Source organism: Choloepus didactylus, chromosome 19, assembly GCF_015220235.1.
Source record: "Choloepus didactylus isolate mChoDid1 chromosome 19, mChoDid1.pri, whole genome shotgun sequence".
Taxonomy (NCBI): domain Eukaryota; kingdom Metazoa; phylum Chordata; class Mammalia; order Pilosa; family Megalonychidae; genus Choloepus; species Choloepus didactylus.
Window position 1 is genome coordinate 32,550,881 of NC_051325.1, and position 21,576 is coordinate 32,572,456.

At 40.2% G+C, this 21,576-nt stretch overlaps 1 protein-coding gene across 1 annotated transcript in view; it reads right to left on the minus strand.

The window, feature by feature from the left end:
• The window catches only part of TMC2 (transmembrane channel like 2), a 71,984-nt gene that overhangs the window by 35,798 nt on the left and 14,610 nt on the right, over positions 1-21,576 (minus strand). Inside the window, exons 4-6 of the mRNA XM_037811868.1 lie at positions 16,453-16,543; positions 9,770-9,851; positions 9,298-9,404 (exon numbers count right to left, since the gene is read on the minus strand). Coding sequence (XP_037667796.1) covers positions 9,298-9,404; positions 9,770-9,851; positions 16,453-16,543 — 280 coding nt within the window. The remainder of the gene's footprint in view (positions 1-9,297; positions 9,405-9,769; positions 9,852-16,452; positions 16,544-21,576) is intronic.

Consider the following 21,576-nt stretch of genomic DNA (forward strand, 5'->3'; position numbering starts at 1 on the left):
GCTAACATCAATCTAATACCAAAACCAGGCAAAGATGCTACAAAAAAGGAAAACTACCGGCCAATCTCCCTAATGAATACAGATGCAAAAATCCTCAACAAAATACTTGCAAATCGAATCCAAAGACACATTAAAAAAATCATACACCATGACCAAGTGGGGTTCATTCCAGGCATGCAAGGATGGTTCAACATAAGAAAAACAATCAATGTATTACAACACATTAAAAACTCGAAAGGGAAAAATCAATTGATCCTCTCAATAGATGCTGAAAAAGCATTTGACAAAATCCAACATCCCTTTTTGATAAAAACACTTCAAAAGGTAGGAATTGAAGGAAACTTCCTCAACATGATAAAGAGCATATACGAAAAACCCACAGCCAGCATAGTACTCAATGGTGAGAGACTGAAAGCCTTCCCTCTAAGATCAGGAACAAGACAAGGATGCCCGCTGTCACCACTGTTATTCAACATTGTGCTGGAAGTGCTAGCCAGGGCAATCCGGCAAGACAAAGAAATAAAAGGCATCCAAATTGGAAAAGAAGAAGTAAAACTGTCATTGTTTGCAGATGATATGATCTTATATCTAGAAAACCCTGAGAAATCGACGATACAGCTACTAGAGATAATAAACAAATTTAGCAAAGTAGCGGGATACAAGATTAATGCACATAAGTCAGTAATGTTTCTATATGCTAGAAATGAACAAACTGAAGAGACACTCAAGAAAAAGATACCATTTTCAATAGCAACTAAAAAAATCAAGTACCTAGGAATAAACTTAACCAAAGATGTAAAAGACCTATACAAAGAAAACTACATAACTCTACTAAAAGAAATAGAAGGGGACCTTAAAAGATGGAAAAATATTCCATGTTCATGGATAGGAAGGCTAAATGTCATTAAGATGTCAATTCTACCCAAACTCATCTACAGATTCAATGCAATCCCAATCAAAATTCCAACAACCTACTTTGCAGACTTGGAAAAGCTAGTTATCAAATTTATTTGGAAAGGGAAGATGCCTCGAATTGCTAAAGACACTCTAAAAAAGAAAAACGAAGTGGGAGGACTTACACTGCCTGACTTTGAAGCTTATTATAAAGCCACAGTTGCCAAAACCGCATGGTACTGGCACAAAGATAGACATATAGATCAATGGAATTGAATTGAGAATTCAGAGATAGACCCTCAGATCTATGGCCGACTGATCTTTGATAAGGCCCCCAAAGTCACTGAACTGAGCCATAATGGTCTTTTCAACAAATGGGGCTGGGAGAGTTGGATATCCATATACAAAAGAATGAAAGAGGACCCCTACCTCACCCCCTACACAAAAATTAACTCAAAATGGACCAAAGATCTCAATATAAAAGAAAGTACCATAAAACTCCTAGAAGATAATGTAGGAAAACATCTTCAAGACCTTGTATTAGGCGGCCACTTCCTAGACTTTACACCCAAAGCACAAGCAACAAAAGAGAAAATAGATAAATGGGAACTCCTCAAGCTTAGAAGTTTCTGCACCTCAAAGGAATTTCTCAAAAAGGTAAAGAGGCAGCCAACTCAATGGGAAAAAATTTTTGGAAACCATGTATCTGACAAAAGACTGATATCTTGCATATACAAAGAAATCCTACAACTCAATGACAATAGTACAGACAGCCCAATTATAAAATGGGCAAAAGATATGAAAAGACAGTTCTCTGAAGAGGAAACACAAATGGCCAAGAAACACATGAAAAAATGTTCAGCTTCACTAGCTATTAGAGAGATGCAAATTAAGACCACAATGAGATACCATCTAACACCGGTTAGAATGGCTGCCATTAAACAAACAGGAAACTACAAATGCTGGAGGGGATGTGGAGAAATTGGAACTCTTATTCATTGTAGGTGGGACTGTATAATGGTTCAGCCACTCTGGAAGTCAGTCTGGAAGTTCCTTAGAAAACTAGATACAGAGCTACCATTCGATCCAGCGATTGCACTTCTCGGTATATACCCGGAAGATCGGAAAGCAGTGACACGAACAGATATCTGCACGCCAATGTTCATAGCAGCATTATTCACAATTGCCAAGAGATGGAAACAACCCAAATGTCTTTCAACAGATGAGTAGATAAATAAAATGTGGTATATACACACGATGGAATACTACGCGGCAGTAAGAAGGAACGATCTCGTGAAACATATGACAACATGGATGAACCTTGAAGACATAATGCTGAGCGAAATAAGCCAGGCACAAAAAGAGAAATATTATATGCTACCACTAATGTGAACTTTGAAAAATGTAAAACAAATGGTTTATAATGTAGAATGTAGGGGAACTAGCAGTAGAGAGCAATTAAGGAAGGGGGAACAATAATCCAAGAAGAACAGATAAGCTATTTAATGTTCTGGGGATGCCCAGGAATGACTATGGTCTGTTAATTTCTGATGGATATAGTAGGAACAAGTTCACAGAAATGTTGGTATATTATGTAACTTTCTTGGGGTAAAGTAGGAACATGTTGGAAGTTAAGCAGTTATCTTAGGTTAGTTGTCTTTTTCTTACTCCCTTGTTATGGTCTCTTTGAAATGTTCTTTTATTGTATGTTTGTTTTCTTTTTAACTTTTTTTTTTCATACAGTTGATTTAAAAAAGAAGGGAAAGTTAAAAAAAAAAAAAAAAAGATGTAGTGCCCCCTTGAGGAGCCTGTGGAGAATGCAGGGGTATTCGCCTACCCCAACTCCATGGTTGCTAACATCACCACAGACATAGGGGACTGGTGGTTTGATGGGTTGAGCCCTCTACCATAAGTTTTACCCTTGGGAAGACGGTTGCTGCAAAGGAGAGGCTAGGCCTCCCTATATTTGTGCCTAAGAGTCTGCTCCTGAATGCCTCTTTGTTGCTCAGATGTGGCCCTCTCTCTCTGGCTAAGCCAACTTGAAAGGTGAAATCACTGCCCTCCCCCCTACGTGGGATCAGACACCCAGGGAAGTGAATCTCCCTGGCAACGTGGAATATGACTCCCGGGGAGGAATGTAGACCTGGCATCGTGGGACAGAGAACATCTTCTTGACCAAAAGGGGGATGTGAAAGGAAATGAAATAAGCTTCAGTGGCAGAGAGATTCCAAAAGGAGCCGAGAGGTCACTCTGGTGGGCACTCTTACGCACACTTTAGACAACCCTTTTTAGGTTCTAAAGAATTGGGGTAGCTGGTGGTGGATACCTGAAACTATCAAACTACAACCCAGAACCCATGAATCTCGAAGACAGTTGTATAAAAATGTAGCTTATGAGGGGTGACAATGGGATTGGGAAAGCCATAAGGACCAGACTCCACTTTGTCTAGTTTATGGATGGATGTGTAGAAAAGTAGGGGAAGGAAACAAACAGACAAAGGTGCCCAGTGTTCTTTTTTACTTCAATTGCTCTTTTTCACTCTAATTATTATTCTTGTTATTTTTGTGTGTGTGCTAATGAAGGTGTCAGGGATTGATTTAGGTGATGAATGTACAAGTATGTAATGGTACTGTGAACAATCGAAAGTACGATTTGTTTTGTATGACTGCATGGTATGTGAATATATCTCAATAAAATGATGATTAAAAAAAAAAAAAAACAACAAAAAAAAAACCCAACCCAATTCAGTTGGGCCACACTTTAACTGAAGTAACCTTATTAAAAGATCCTTTTGACAAATGGATTCACCCACACAAGAATGGATTAAGAACAATTTGGGGGGGAGGGGGTCTATAACTGCAAGCCACTATGGCATCTAATTGCTCAGCACGTAGTCAAGTATTCATTAATCGAGAGCTAGTATTGGCTAATAGTACATTCTTTTATTATTATTAATGTAACTTTACTCCCAGCAGGCAAAGACACTTAATAGCTGACTATACAAAGTTATCCGCAGTGTAAAGTCCTTTATTTGAAAAGGAATTTTTAAAAAAGGACACTTGATAATGAAAATTTTGGAAATGAGTACAGAACCAAACAGTGGCTATGCTGGGACTGGAATCTAGGTTTCTTGATTTCAGGCTTGTGCTCTGTCCACTGACTCTCAGATCACTGGAATTTAAACTACTGAATTTACTTAGCAAACTTTGTACTTATTGTCTTAACCAGCTCTTTTTTATTTGTTTGTTTTTAAACAGAAAATATGATTAAAGTCCTAATGCTACCTAAAAACAAAACAAAACAAAAAAAAAACTCATTGAACTGTACACTTATAAAGGGTGAATTTTACTGTATGTAAATTAAGCCTAAAAAAACTTGAATTAAAAAGAGACATATCAGAGAGAATCAACAAAGTTGCAAGTTATTTCTTTAATGAAATAACTAAAATAGAGACAAACCTTTTATAAATGAGACAGCAAAAATTACATAGTAATGCAAAGGGGAATAACTTCATATATACCAGTGATTTAAAAGAGTAAGAAATTACTATATTTAACTTTAAGGTCAATAAATTTAAGTTGAAATGGAAAGTTTAGGATAGTGGTTACATATGAGGTAATGCAATTGAGGAGAAGTAATTAGGACTTTAGTGTATATGTAACATTTAATTTTTAAGCTTGGTGGTCAGCAAGTGTGACCATTTTTAATGCCTTTCCATATGTCTGAAATATTTAACAGCTATTTTTAAAGGGAGTATCAGTATGATGTTTACTGACTGAATGTTGTCTGTGTGAACTCTAGAACAGAGATCATAAAGTATATTTTTAAAAATCATTTTACTTAATTAGTTAATGTATGTCAGCAATTCTCAACCCTGGTAGCATATCAGAATCACCTGGAAAGCTGTATTAGTCATCTGCTGTGTATAATTAATTACCCCCAAACCGAGCAGCTTAAAACAATACACATTTATTATCTGAAAGTTTTTGTGGGTCAAGAATTTTGACATGGCTTAGTCAGGTCCTTTGCAACAGGGTCTCTCATAAACCTGCACTCAAAGGGTCTGCTGGGGCTTTGGTCTCATCTAAAGGTTGCACTGGGGAAGGATCTGCTTCCAAGTTTGCTTACATGGCTGTTGGCAAGAGTTAGTCCCTCATGGGTTATTGGATTTAGGGCCTCGGTTCCTTGCCAAGGAGGTGAACTTTCCAATAGGGCAGACTGCTCCATCAAAACATGCAAGCCTGGAAGGGAATTGAGAGAGAATCCCAGCAAGACAGAAGTCACAATCTTTTATAACGTAATCATGGAAGTGACAACCCATCACTTTTGTCGTATTCTATTTGTTAAAAGCAGGTCACTGGATCTAGCCCATATTCAAGGGGTGGGGATTATACAGGGGCATGAATACCAGGAGATGGAGAGCACTGAGGGCCACCTTAAGAGTCTGCCTACTAGAAGAGCTTTTAAAATAGGGATGTCAAGACCCCATTCTCATATTCAGACACAATTGATTGGGGTGGGCCTACCTACCACCAGGTATTTTTTCAAAGTGCCTTAGGTGAATTTCACAGTAGCCAGTATTGAGAAGAGAAGCACATGAACTTGTCATCCAGTAGGGTCTTGGCAGCCAACTACTGCAGCAGAACTGAGGATTCTCCAGGGACGGTGCATGTTGGGATCTGCAGACAATTGTCGTTAAAGCTGAACGCGTCTCATTCTAGCATTCAGAGCTGTTTAATTCCATTAAAATTGTACTGGAGTGTGTTTTAGTTTACTGGCTGCTAATACAAACACCATTCAGTGAGTTGGTTTAACAACAGGAGTTTATTGGCTCATGGTTTCAGAGGCTAGAAGGCTTCCTTCCTCCCAGAGTCAGTATCTTCTCTGGCTGGCCGGCAGTCTTCAGGATTCCTTGGCTTTTCCATCACGTGGCAGTGTCCTCTCCTTTCTCTTCCAGATTCTGCTGACTGCCATTGTCTGGCTGCTCCCTGTGACTTCTCTCCATGTCTGCTTTCACTCTGCTTATAAAGGACTCCAGAATCCAGATTAAAGCCCAACCTGATTCAGTGGGGCCACACCTTAACTGAAGATGAACAACATCTTGAAGAGATCTTAATTACAATGGGTCCACACTTATCAGCATGCAGACCAAGACCAAGAACATGTACAAACTGGGGTACACAATTCAATCCACCACAAAGGGTTTGTGGCAAAAGTTATATGGGTATGAGGAGAAATTCTGTTTAAGTTGCCTAATGTTTGAGCAATTTTTTTTTATTAAATTCAGTTTTATTGAAATACATTCACACACCATACAATCATCCATGATATACAATCCACTGTCCACAGTATGATAACATAGTTATGCGTTCATCACCACAATCTATCTCTGAACATTTTCCTTACATCAGAAAGAACCAGAACAAGAATAAAAAATAAAAGTGAAAAAAAACACCCAAATCATCCCCCCATCCCACCCCATTTGTCCTTTAGTTTTTATCCCCATTCCTCCACTCATCCATACACTAGATAAAGGGGGTGTGATCCACAAGGTCTTCACAATCACACTGTCACCCCTTGTAATCTACATTATTGTATAATTGTCTTCAGGAGTCCAGACTGCTAGGTTGGAGTTTGGTAGTTTCAGCTATTTACTTCTAGCTATTCCAATACATTAAAGCCTAAGAGATGTTATCTATATAGTGCATAAGAATGTCCACCAGAGTGACCTCTCGACTCCATTTGGAATCTCTCAGCCACTGAAACCATTTCGTCTCATTTTGCATCCCCCTTTTGGTCAAGAAGATACTCTCAGTCCCACGATGCCGGGTCCACATTCATTCCCGGAAGTCATACTCTGCGTTGCCAGGGAGATTTACACCCCTGGGAGTTGGGTCCCACGTAGGGGGGAGGGCAGCGAGTTCACCTGTCGAGATGGCTGTTTGAGTAATTTTAATACTCTTATTCCTAGATCCTCTGATTCACCATGACTGGCCTTAAAACATCTATGAGCTGAGAGCATTTCTGATTCCTGGCTTATGCTGACAGTTCTTGGGCCCAGAAGTTATTTATGCTTTGACCAACTTCGTACCCCCTTCACTCTCTCTGCAGTGAATTCGGATGTGGCTGATTCTCATGTGGCCTATTTTCCATCATCCTAGCTAAGAAGACATCTCTGGATACTTCACATCCTTGACTGCTGTTATCACACCTACCATGAAGTTCTGTCCATTCTACCTATCTCTAATACCTCTTTTAATTCATTCCTACTGATATTACCCTGATCTAGGATTGAACTATTGCAACAGGATCCTAAATAGTCCCCACCTCTCCCTGTTCCCCCAGTGGTTATCTTCCTCAGGGAGTCCTCATTTCAGCGAGTTCTCCCTCCACTCCAAGAGGGCTTTCCCAATCACCTGCCAATCAAATCAAGGCTCTATTGCTTGGAAGGTTTGGGTTTTGCTGTTTCATCGGAATGTACCAATCATCAAGGTTTCATTGTTTTCAACAAACATTTTCCCCCATAAGACATATTTATTAAATTAAATCAATTTATATAAATTGTATCAAATTTAATGATTCATTAAAGGGGAAAAAAAAACCCAGTGTCTTTAAAACATTCAACTTCTCAACCAAACTATAGAAACAAGTTTTGCTAAAATTTGTATGAAGGCTTTTAATCAATTTTTGAAAATTTCAATTGAAAATGAAAAAGAAGTATTTAGGTTTATGTGGTCAAAGTGTGTTATTTTAGTATTTCTTAATTGAAATACAAAAAGCAACAGTTTAGACGCTGCTTATTCAAAATCTTTAGAAAGGCAGAGAAGAAAAATAAGTTAGTCTCTTTTAGGATCTAATTTGACCTGAAGGTTGAATTTTAGAAATGCTTCTAATTAGGTATTTTTCTTGTATGTAAATATTTATTAAATGAACAATGAGTTGCTGGGTTTTGTTATCTAAAATATTTACTATGCTTTTGGAATCCTAATTATTTTAGCATTTGGAATCCTAGAATAATGTAAATGCCCTTCTGATTACCACATGAGTCATGACTTTTCTTTACTGCTGATTTCTGCTCATATTTTCTTTAAGTGAAAAAAGACTGCCTTTCTGGACCCCTTGTAACAAAATTCCAGCGATATCTCATACGCTACAGCATTTAAATGTGCTCTCTTCTGTAGGTGGACTAGATGCTCCCAGGAGGAAAGCCAAGAGCTCTGTGAGAAAACATTCCCCACTGTTGACGGAAGAGAAGTCTCACATTTGCCTGAATGTGGAGGCAACAGGTGAAACTTCTAGTTAGCTTCTGATAATATTTTTCTCTTGAGTAGAGCCAAACTTGGTGCAAGAGCATTTGCACACACTTGCCAGAGGTTTAAAATCCTCATCTCTGGGTCAGAGACTGCTACTGACTTAAGAATATACCTGGGGCTAAGTGGACTCATAACCCTTGGTTTCAAGGATTGCATATCAAGGAGTATAAAGGCTTATAGTTAATGACACATTTGTAAGTGCATTTTTTAGGTAGTATAGAAAAATATTCAGTGGTTTTATAAATAAGGCAATACTTTAACACTCTTTTGCTACTAAGGGCTATTATATTGCACCATCAACTTCTTCCAACTAATTGGACTTAATTCACTTCATGTGGAAGGTTTGTAATTTCCAGAAAAATGCCTGGGTGGACAAGTTTCCCAAGGATGGTGACAAGTAGAATTGACTCCATTATGCTTACTGATTCAAATGCAGACATATTGTTACCCCAGAATCTGTTGAAATTAGTCCCCTTGTGGACCCACTACTGGCCGAAGCAATTCAGGCAGGACTGTAGCAGTTACTGTGCTCAGAGTTTAGGAGACCAGTCTCCCTCAGAAAACACCTCAGGTCAGCACTCTGGGGGCCTGGGGGCTTTCCCTAAAAATTTACTATGTGACTTTGCACCAGTTGCTTATCCCCTTTTTGTTTCTCAGTTCCTCATCTGTAAGGATCTACCAATATCCTTAAGATTATATCTGAGATAATAGTGACAAGTACTATTTTAAATACAAGGTTTTGTGTGTGTGTGTGTGTGATAACTTACGACATAGGACATTTCATCTCCTTTTTTCAAGGAAAAAGGAAAAACTCACTTAAGATATTAATTCTCCACTTGAGAATATTAATTCTCCTCCACTCCTGAGGTTTAAAAAAAGACAGGAAAATGTGGGGATCCACCTCAATCCAGAAACACAAGTATTTTGGTCTTATTCTTTGTACTGAACTATCTGGGCAATTGAGGTGAATACAGGATTTAAAATGAATGAGTGATTATTTGTAAAACAGAGTTCTTGGTTAATATAAATGAAGGTGGCAGTCATGATAAGCCTCAACACTATCCAAAGATACAGGAAGTAATTTTCTTACCTCTGGGATTATGACTAGGCCAAATATTAAACCAAAAAGGACAAGGTTAACTCCATAAATCCATCGGAGAAAGATGAAATATGATGCCACTGAAGAACCAAAGTGACCTGGAGAGAGAAAATATAGTGGGATTTAAGGGCCACAGAAGGAGGAAATTAACAGTATTGAGCATTTTACGTGTGTTATGGATTTACTTTCACGTCAGTTTCTGGAACAAACATCCTGGTCTCCATTTTTTTATCCCCAAATAAATAACCTGAAGCTCAGTGGGGTTAATCAATCTGCCTAAACACCCACAATCAGAAAGTGAAGAAGCAGAATTTAAATATTGATCTGACTTGTCCAAAGCCCATTCCTTTTTTCAGTATGATGCAGCCTGTGAAATAACCTAATAAGAAGGTGAAGAAGACAATCAAAGCCCCTGAAAACCCTTCAGTAAACCAAATGGAAAAAATGACATGAAAATACTCACTTTCAATATCCTTGATCTTCATTTCCCATGGAATACATTGAGTCTTGAAATTATTAAAGTCTCTCTTAAACTTGACCCATTTCTGAAATAAAACAGGCGACACTCTCAGTACATTAACGTGTTGACTTGGGGCTGGGAGGGGTGTGTTGGCGTGGATATGTCAACATGAGATTGACAGGCAGGTAAAGTTCCCATCTCTTGCAGTCCTTGGGCCCAGTCTGCTGGAGACAGATGCTCAAGATTCCACCTTCCCAAAGGCAGGTGTGGAGTGAGAGAGAAGCCAGGGCAATAATAACACCTTGTATTTGTCTGCAGTGCTTATAAAATTTCAGGTTTGTACAGTTTACATATAAACTTACAAATTCTCTGTACAGTTTCTGGTTTGGGCATCAGATTGGGTTAGCAACCTCTGATGCAGCTCTCTCCATTTTAAAACAAAAATTCAAGGGGAAGAGAAATCTCACAACCGTCTTACCCAATGATGGCAGACAGCCAAGTGCCTGAATAGGTTAAGAACTGACTCTAAACTACCAGGCTGGTGGAGCTGCTAAAGAGACCTCAGTCCTTCCTCTCCTGAAGCAGCAGCCCTGCTTTTCTAAAAGGAGGCAGGAAGGCATTTTGCCCCCCTCTCCTAGTCTGCTTCACAGCTCAAAACCCAGGGTTTGTATCAGCCAGAACCCTGAGTCACTGTCTATCTGCTGGCTGGCTGTTGTTTTGTCAAGTTTCCAAAGGGCTGCTCCCTACCAACCCTGCCCCCTGGAAACAGATCCAACTGGAATAAAAAATCTCATAGAAAACAGCAGACCGAGAAGTAGTAGAGAGCAGATCCTAACATCAACTTCTATTGTTATAAGGGTCTCCTCAAAATTTGTTCCAGAAGGAAATGAAATTTTCCCTTGTAAATTCACTAAAGGATGATAGAGAAAAACTATCAGAAGGAATCAGATGGACTTACAGACTAGAAGGTTTTGGCCTTATCTGATTGGATGAACACTATATAGGGAAGGAAACCACCAGTCAGAAGAGGGAGCTGGTCATAGATGCAAAGGAAAAAGTAGACCCTCTAAACAAGGGACTAGCTGATAATAACGGCAATGCTACCCCTAAGACAGAAAGGGGGAGATGTGGGGAATGGTGGATGATGGATATTGGGCACTGCAGTCCCATTGCTTCATCTGTCTTCCCTCATTTTGATTCTGTGCTAAAAAAAATAACCTTTGGTTTATGTGGCTTCCTGTGTAGGTCTGTATATAAGAAGAACATTTGCTGATCCCCTGGGTTGTAAGTATTTTGGTTCCTATATACTAATTCTACTATCAAAAATAGAATGTACTGCTGATACGAACTTTGTTCTAGTTCTTGTATCATCAGCTATTTCTCCTTCTCAGTTAATAATCAGGCATCTGTTTTTTTTTTTTTTTTTAGAATCATAGAATTTGTTTAATTACTTTAAGATTTCATTCAATAGTACATCATACTTTACTTGATTTTTTTTTATTAAATTCAGTTTTATTGGAATACATTCACACACCATACAATCATCCATGATATACAATCCACTGTCCACAGTATGATAACATAGTTATGCGTTCGTCACCACAATCTATCTCTGAACATTTTCCTTACATCAGAAAGAACCAGAACAAGAATAAAAAATAAAAGTGAAAAAAGAACACCCAAATCATCCCCCCATCCCACCCCATTTATCCTTTAGTTTTTATCCCCATTCCTCCACTCATCCATACACTAGATAAAGGGGGTGTGATCCACAAGGTCTTCACAATCACACTGTCACCCCCTGTAATCTACATTATTATATAATTGTCTTCAGGAGTCCAGACTGCTGGGTTGGAGTTTGGTAGTTTCAGGTATTTACTTCTAGCTATTCCAATACATTAAAGCCTAAGAGGTGTTATCTATATAGTGCATAAGAATGTCCACCAGAGTGACCTCTCGACTCCATTTGGAATCTCTCAGCCACTGAAACTATTTCGTCTCATTTTGCATCCCCCTTTTGGTCAAGAAGATACTCTGAGTCCCACGATGCCGGGTCCACATTCATCCCCGGGAGTTATACTCTGCGTTGCCAGGGAGATTTACACCCCTGGGAGTTGGGTCCCACGTAGGGGGGAGGGCAGCGAGTTCATCTGTCGAGATGGCTCAGTTAGAGAGAGAGAGGGCCACATCTGAGCAACAAAGAGGTACTCAGGGGGAGACTCTTAGGCACCATTACGTACAACTTTAGACTCTCCTTTGTGGTAATGAGCTTCATAAGGGCAAGTCCCATGCTCAAGGGCACAGCACATCAAACCTCCAGTCCCAATGTTTGTGACAACATCAATACCAGTCCAGGTGAGGATGTCCAACACATCCGCACCTTCCCCCAGATTCTCAGGGCTGGGGAGGGGGAGGCTGTAAATATGTTTTTTATTATCTGCCCAAATTACTCTAGGATGTGTCACTATTTCACTCCAGCCTATACTAACCTACCGTATCTCACTTCCTATTCAAAGTTCCAAGGCATCTGGTTTTATATATCAGCCTCATAATCTTTCTTAATATGAGTCCTCCCTTGAGAGATGGATCCTCTCTCAGGGTGCTGATAAAATCAGGACAAAATATAGGCTTGCAAGGCTGAGGACCAGTGGGGATAATGAACGTGGCCAGGTGAGGCTCCTGGAGAGAGAGTCTGCCAGTTGGTCCTTTGGAAACCACCTGACAGCCCTCAAGTCTCTGGGCCCCTCGGCCTGGAAAGTGATGGCCCAGAGGTGGGGTGGAGGCGGGGGGAGACTTGGAGAAGCTCTGGCATTGATATTCTTGTTCTTCATTAGTTTAGAGAGTCGGAAAACTGGGCATGGGCCTGGGCAGAAGACTCCAATTTCCTTCCTCAGGGCCGTGAGAGATGGTGGCTGCTGAACTTGGGATTGGATTATTTTCTGTGCATGTCATCTTGCTTTCCAGCTGTATATAGGAAAAGTGTTTTCAAACAGTGGTCGAATAAGTCATAGGCAAGCTGTGCATCATGTCTGTGGATGAAAACTGGGGTCTGGATGAATAAAATAAAAACTATGAAAAAGTACTGTAGAACAAGGGATGGGGGCACCATTCTTTGAATTCTTGGAAAGTATTTCCTCTAGGATGAATACATAAATTTAGGAAATGGTTCAGCACTCTTAATACAATGCAAGAAATATGGCTTCTATAGGATAGGATAACAATTTGAGATTTTTAAAAGGTGAGATTGGGAAGATTACAGGGAGCTAAGAATTTTGAAATGGGGTGAAAAGAAATATAAATAACTAGACTATAATTGACACAGAAAAAAAATTGATTCAATGATAAGCATGAGACTAAACCTGAGAAATTTCTGTGAGTGCAAAGAGAAAAAACAAAGAATTAAAAACAAGAGAAGGGGAAAAAATAGATAAATGGGAACTCCTCAAAATTAAAAGCTTCTGTGCCTCAAAGGAATTTATCAAAAAGGTGAAGAGGCAGCCAACTCAATGGGAAAAGATATTTGGAAACCATGTATCTGATAAAAGACTGATATCTTGCATATATAAAGAGATCCTACAACTCAACAACAATAGTACAAACAACCCAATTATAAAATTGGCAAAAGATATGAAAAGACATTTCTCTGAAGAGGAAATACAAATGGCCAAAAAACACATGAAAAGTTGTTCATCTTCACTAGCTATTAGGGAGATGCAAATCAAGACCACAACAAGATATCATTTCACATCGATTAGAATGACTGCCATTAAACAAACAGGAAACTATAAATGCAGGAGAGGAGGTAGAGAAATTAGAACTTTTATTCATTGCTGGTGGGACTGTATAATGGTACAGCCACTCTGGAGGACAGTCTGGGGATTCCTTAGAAAACTAGATATTGAGTTACTCTACGATCCAGCAACTTCACTTCTTGGTATATACCCAGAAGATCTGAAAGCAGTGACAAGAACAGATGTTTACACACCTATGTTCATGGCGGCATTGTTCACAATTGCCAAGAGATGGAAACAATCCAAATGTCCTTCAACAGAGGAGTGGATAAACAAAATGTGGTACACACACACGACGCAATACTACGCGGCAGTAAGAAAGAACGAGGTCGGGAAACATGACAACATGGATGAACCTTGAAGACATGATGCTGAGTGAAATAAGCCAGACACAAAAAGAGAGATATTGTATGTTACCACTAATGTGAACTCTGTGAAAAATGTAAAATAAATGTCTTATAATGTAGAATATAGGGGACCTAGAGATAGAAGCTAGTGAAGGGGGAATGATAATCTAATAAGAACAGATAAGATATTAAGAATAATCTTAATGATATGGGGATGCTCAGGAATGACTATGATTCATTAATTTTCTTGGGATACAGTAGGAACATTGGAAGCAATGTAATTATTTTAGGATATTTGTTTTTCTTATTCTTTTGTTTTTTTCTTGTTTGAAATGTTTTTTTAAAATTTTTGATAAATAAAATAAAAAAAAAAAAACAAGAGAAGGGAAATATGGAGGACAGAGGAAGGGCAATCAATCTTTTCCTAAGGAAGAAGCTAGAACTATTTGAACAGAAATATTTATTATAGCTATATATGATGAACCCATTCCTCAGGTGGTAAAAAAAAAAAAAAAAAGATCTGCGTGTGCAATTAAGTGATAAATAGTTTCTAGACAAAATTAATAAAATGACCTACAGATGGTTGTCATGCACTTAAAACTGAAAAAGAAGAGAAAAAATAATATTAAAGATGAAAAAGATTCAAACTCAACAGATAGAGGGTGTAATTACAAAATTATGGAAAAACATGCAACTTTATGATGTTAATAAACATGAAAATCTTAATGAAATGACCAATTTGGGGGAAGAATATGAATTATCAAAATGGCCCCAAGAAAAAGTGAAAAACTTAAATCCAGCATTAAACAAGGAATATATGAAAAAAAATTACAAAGGTATTGGCATTTAAAATGACTCCTGATCTCTACAGCTTTATGGATATCATCTTTCAAATTTCAAAACAATTATGCTCTAAAAATCAATTTACAGTATAAAAAGGAAGAAATACTATTCATTTAATGTTATAAAGCAAATGCAGCCCTAATGTTAAAATCTGTCAAGACAGAACACACACACATATTATTCATGAGTAATATCAATATTAGTCATAAAAATTTATGTAAAAGTCATAAATAAAACACTGAAAAAAGTTAACGTAGCTGTGGAGTTAGAAATAATACTCCATGACTGAGGTTATCCCAGAAATAAAAGGTTTAATAAGAGAAAGGAAAGGGCATTTAATAAAATTTGATATCTGTTTCTAATAAAATGGAAATCTTACTAAATTGGAACGCAAAGGCTAATTTCTTATTGTGATAAAGAAAACCTATTTCAAGCTGAGTCCCATAAAACTGAATGTGAAATACTAGGGTCATCACCTTTATTAGTTGAAATTGTTCTAGAATTGCTAGCCTACATTTTAAGATGGGAATGATAAATCACACTTAGAAGGATCCAAGTAAAACATCTTGACAAATGAATCAGTTGAAAATGATTAGAATGAAGGGACAAGATACAAAATCAATACACAAATCCATAGCTTTCTTACATACTAGCAATAACTAGTTATTAGATAAATGAAAAAAAAAAATCTCATTCACAAAAGCAAGTAAAACCTAAACTATGTAGACATAAAATTGGGACATGGGCAAGATCTATATGAAGAAAATGACAAACTTTACTGAAGAACATATAATAAGAATCAGAAATGTATGGCATTCTTAGATGAGAAAACTAAATCTTGTATAGATAAGATGTTTTCCAGATTAAATTGAGGATTTAAAAAAAAAATTGCAATCAAAATCTAAATGGGCTATGTTGGCAAAGTGGTTTTTAAAATGCTTATGAAAGCATGGGCAAGACCAGCCAAGAAATTTTTGAAAAACAAGCGCAAGAAGGAGAGGCTAGCATTATTGGGCATTAGAATTAACCAATAGCTAAAAACAATGAGGTCAAACGGTTGTTCAGAATTAAAAGCCCTGAAACAGACCCTATAAAGACTTATATGAATGAAAATGGAATTTTAAAAATCAATCATTTAAAAAATGGTGGTGGGTAAAGGCAGGATACTTCAATAAGTCCCACATTAAATATCCAGTCACAGAACATTCCTCTAGTCTGAATCAGAAGCCCTGCTATGACACAACTAAGCAGAGCTGCCCCCAACCCCCCACCCCCGTGCATGTTACCGTTCATCATCCATTTGTCCCTGATTACATGATGGCCTATATGGAACCCCACCAAATCAAGTAAAATGTCCTGATTTGGGGTTTGGAAAATAAGGTTCCAATGGTCATAACTTCATTAATCCTGTGAATTTAGTTATCCATTGGAGAAGAGACAATCATATTAATCATATAATATTAATATTCTATTCTATTAAAGACTTGAATATAATGAAACCCTAACAGATATGAATAGAAGAACTGGCCGGACACAGTTGACTTCCATTCCTGGATAACTCAGAATGGTCAGTGGGGCTTCAAACTCAGGATTCTTGGGGAAGCTGGCCCCAGCCTGGTGGGGCCGTGCGGGTACCTGTGAGAGACACACAGGTAAGGAGCTGAGCAGGCCCCGCCCACAGATTTGCTGCCTCCGTACCACACACCTTCACCATCAGCATCCTATAGGCGTAGAGCTGCTTGCCTTTCCCCTTTCCCAAGGCTCCTTCATACTTCTCCACAAACGCTTGGGCCTCCCTGGTCAGAAAACAAAACAAAACAAAAATGTGGGCAGGAATTCAATTAACACCTATTCCGGTTTGCTGATGCAGCCGTTTTTGCAAAACACCAGAAATGGATTGCCTTTTATAAAGGGGGCTTATTTGGCTACAAAGTTACAGTCTTAAGGCCATAAAGTGTCCAAGGTAAGGCATCAACAGGGCATTGTCACTGAAGGATGGCCATTGGCATCTAGAAAACCTCTGTTAGCTCAGAAGGCACGTGGCTGCTGTCTGCTTGCTCTCAGGTTGCGTTTCAAAATGGCATTCTCCAAAATGTTGCTCTTGGGACATTTGTCCTCTCTTAGCAGCAGCTCCTCTTCAAAATGTCACTCTCAGTTGCTCTGAGATCCCTCTGTTTGTGAGCTCTTTTATAGGACCCCAGTGCACTAATCAAGACCCACACTGAAAGGGTGGGACCACATTTCCATGGAAACATTCAACCTAGAGGTCACATCCTAATCAAAGGTGTCACTCACAGTTGGGTGGGTCACATCTCCATGGAAACACTCAATCAGAAGGTTCCAACCTAATCAACATTAATATATCTGCCCCCACAAGATTGCATTAAAGAATATGGCTTTTTTCTGGGGGACATAATATATACAAACCAGCACAACACCTAACCACAAGGAATCTGAACTATGTGGGTAAAAATGTGGCTGGAAGCCTTAGTGTTTTGATACCCCCAGCTAGAGTGCAAGTTCCATGAGGGCAGGGCATTTTTGTCTGTTTTGTCCACTGAAGTTTCCCAAATGCCAAAAACAGGGCTTGGTACATGGTAGGCACTTGTGCTCAGCAGAATTTTGACCCCATGTCTTTTGTCCCCTGGTATTTACAACTGTGAATATATTATTTTACCTGGCAAGAGTAGTAATCGTCTGACTTTAAAATAAAGAGATTTTCCAGGATCAGGTGTAATCACATGAGCCCTTAAAAACAGATGAGAAAGGCAGAAGAGATAGAAAGCAGAGTCAGAGAAATCCAAAGCAGGAGAATTTTCTACCCTCTGTTGCTGGCTAGATGATGGAGGGGACCAAATGGAAAGTGTGAGAAGGAAACAAATTCTGTCAACAACCAGTGAGCTTGGAAGAGGATGTCCACCCTCAGAAGAGAACCATAGTCCAACCGGATACCTTGATTTTAGTCCATGGGAGCCTGAGGAGAGAATCCAGCCAGGCAGTGCTGGACTTCTCACCTATGGAACTGCGAGCTAATAAATGGGTGCTGTGTTAAGTCACTGAATTTGTGGTAATTTGTTATGGCAGCAACAGGAAAACTAATTCTGCATCAATAGATATTTGTGGACTGCATGACTGTTGGATGAGCGAGTGAAACCACTCCATGGAAGTTGGGTGAGAAACATGTGAATCAATTTGTCTACTAAATATTCTAGGGTGATGCACTGTGGCTGGCTCCTGAGAAGCAGCTGTTGAATATTCAGGAAGTTGACCAATGGGTTGTTAAACTGTCTGCAGCTTGAAATCAACCACAGTGTTAGCATTTAGACCATGGAAATTAGCAAATGTTGCAAATCAGGGGTCCCTCACATTGTCCCCCCACCCCCATCCCCAGTTTATCAACACCCACTGGATTAAACCCAAAGAAGTGAATGAAGAATGAAGAAGGCTGGCTGCTATTGCTGCAGCCCCACTACCCACACAAAACCTACAACACTGCTTATGTAGCCTCCCAAGTTCAAGGGCGAGCAGTTCATGTATGCCAAAGTCACATTCTAACCTGGGGTTAGTCCTGAAGTTGGCTTTACTGAGATAGCTCAGAGGTCTGTTTAATGAGACCAACTGCCCAGCTCCTGACATCAGGGACAAAAGCTGGGCTCTATGACCTCCTTAAAGGGACAAGCTACCCACTCTCTCCTCCAGGCAGTGAAAGAAAAAGAACGTCTTCATGAAATTTTTAACTTTTGCCCTTTTCCTGTATATTATGAGTGGGTAGAGACCCATAAGCACTTGGGGCTTTGTGAGTTTAAATGTGCCAGGTTTTAAGATTTGGAGACTTGGATAAGAATTCTCAAAATTAAGGGCCAGCCCTTGTGTCTGAGCCATCGAGCCCAGCGGCAAACGCTTCTCTTCTTTGTGTCCAGACCTGGTCCAGACCCACAAGAGCCCTCGAGAGAACAGATGGCCCTGCCCAGCGCTGCGTGCAAACTCCAAGGACCAGACATCGTGAAGAGTCCGCTGGTTTAAGAGTTTTGATGGCTGCCACAAGCCCTTTTGGAAGCAGTGAGTGTGTACAAATAACACACTAACATTTTAATAGCAAACTCTTTTTAACACGTTATCTGTGACCCAGAATGCCATGTTCTTCCTTAAATAGTATTTGGTTTATAGACGCACTGTCTCTGGCTCTGAGCTTCCCAGCTGTTGCAAATTCTACTCCCGTAAAGGGCTATTCTCCCTTCCTTGTCAGCAGTGTCCTTTTCAAACAGGAATGCCCTGTCCCCCCAGTCCTGGCGAGCTCACCTCTCCTCCTCAAACAAGATGCAGATGATGTATAGGAAATGAAGTGAAAAGGCAAAAGAGGAGCCTCCCAGGGGCCTGGATTTCTAGGTGACTTTTGGCAGGTGTTCGTTAAACCCTTGGGCTCCTCCAACTCTTAGCAGAGGAGGAAGGCCCTGTAAAAAGGGCTCTCAGGGGCACTGCACCTCAGACACCACTGCAGGGTCCCCTCACATTGGCCTTTGATAGGACTTTCCTTCTAGACAAGTGTCCCAAGTCACAATTTCTAAAACATGGTCAGGGTGGCTGGTCACATCCAGTGGGGTGAAAGGGGGTGTTATGTTACACAGCTCTGCATCCTATTTAAATCTTGAGTTTTAGCCGACCTCCTCCAATACTGCTCCAGTGTGTGTGTGTGTGTGGTGGAGGGGGTGGTGCTTGGGGAGAGGTTGGCACCTTGTTACGCCTGGCAAAGGTGGAGGTCTAGGCTTCCTATTTGGTCTTTGCTGGTAGGTGAGGAGCTGCAGTTTTACTTGTGGTGTTTGGTTGGAATTGAGCAGCTATTGTCTAAAAGTTTTCTATCTCGCTAGTTGGCCTCTTTCCTGGCCCTTTGGCAAGAGACAGCTGGCTTTGCTGGGGGCTTTTTTTTTTTTTTTTTGTCTGCGTCCGTTGGTGTTTCTGGGTTGCTGGATTCTCCAGTATCCAGTGTGGGACACACAAGGCCAAAGGAAAACCACGGAATTCACCGCCTGTTGTTTCTTTCAGTCCAAGGTCTTTAGCTGGTCTGCCTTCTTCTCTCCACCTTTCAGAGTCTTCTGTTTGTTTTTTACATAATGTCCAGGGGTTTCAGTTGTACTTCATGGGAGGCATCAGTACAAGTGCACATACTCTATCACCCTGGAGGTGGAAGTCTCCTGAGCTCTGAAGAAACTGAGCAGTTTGGGAATTCTCTAAGACATCAGGCTTCTAACAGAGCAGAGGGGCACACCTCGTCCATGTGATTAAAGCAAAAGCCCCTAACCCTCGGGCACTAGATGCTCATATGCCAACATCACTTTCTACCTTGTGTCATTATCAATTCTGTTCATGTCCTTCTCTGATTCATCTTTGTACCCCAACCTCATCTCTCAGGCTCAGCATACTGTCTGGCACAAAATGGTTTGAGCTTTAATCATAACAATAACTATTATTGATTAATTGTACTTTTTGTAAATATTTCCAATCCATCAGGAAAATCCTGTGAGGTGGATTTCACAAGTGAAGAATGTGAGACTCAGAGAGCTTAAGAGAAGGAAACCAGCCTGAGAGGGATTGAGCAGCCAGTCAAGTCTACCTGGAAGTGGCAGAGTAGAGAACTCAGGTTTGCCCCAATCCACCACTGCTGCTCTTTATGCCTTGCCATCCCTCTCTGATTGCCTCCAACAATTATGCACAAGTCAGCGGGTTGCCTGACTGGGCCAGAGGCTGGGGCCCCCACCCCACTGCTTCCATCACAGAGGATGCATTCTGGGGTCATTATATGTGGTTGGAGACTTTACTGCCAGAAAAGGAAATCATACACGAACCAGAGGTGCACTCTAAAATGCTTGGTAATTCTCAAGAGGTGATTACAAATTAAGAGTACAGGCTCTGGAGCCAGAATTCCTGAGTTCAAATCCTGGCCAGGCCACTTAACTAGCTGTGACCTTGGGCAAATTATTTGATTGCTCCCTGCCTCAGTTCCCTCTCATCGGTAAAATGGGGACAATAATGACAATATCTACATCACAGGGTGGTTGTGAGGATCACATGTATTGTTATATGCAAAGCATTCAGAACACTGCCTGGCACATAAGGAACACTCAACAAATGTTGGTTATAAATAAAAGGAGATAAAATTAAAAGTTGAATAAAACACAGTTCTGCAAACAAGAGCTTCTAGTAAAGTGAGGGGACAGTGCCTTGGGGAGAGAAGGGCAGCGAGTAACTCAGCCTCAATGCAGAAGAGGTAATGGGGGCTTCCCTGCAGAAGGGATACTTGGCTTGGGTCTTACAGGGTATGTAGGAGTTGCCCAGGTGGGCTGGCAGAAGCAAAGATCTTCAGACAGAGGAACTGGCTTGAGTGGAGACACGGAGGTCCGACAGCCTTACATCTGAGTGTAGAATAAGGCATCTTGGGGGAGGGCAGGAGATTGGGAAAAGAAGGAGGAATGTCTAGAGAGAAGAGAGCCACTGTCTGCTGGGGAGACTTGGCTCCGGAGAGAGGGACATAGTCTTTTTCAGCTTCTCAGGCCTTAGCCACCCCCACCCCTGCCAGGAGCAGGAACTCTGCCTGCAGAGGCAGGGAGGAGATGTCAGTTCTCCTTTGGTGGGTGACTAGCCCTCGGGGATGTTCATGGTCCCTGAGCCTTCCAGCCAGCTGGAGATCTCATTTCCATAAGCATCAAGGTTGTTCTTTTTCCACTGTTAATAAAAGATGTGTTCAGGTGATACCTGAGTGGGGATGAGTTTGTTAGGGTGACAGATGGCTGTTCTGTCCCCGCTGACAGGAGGAAGACTCGGCCCTGAGGGAACA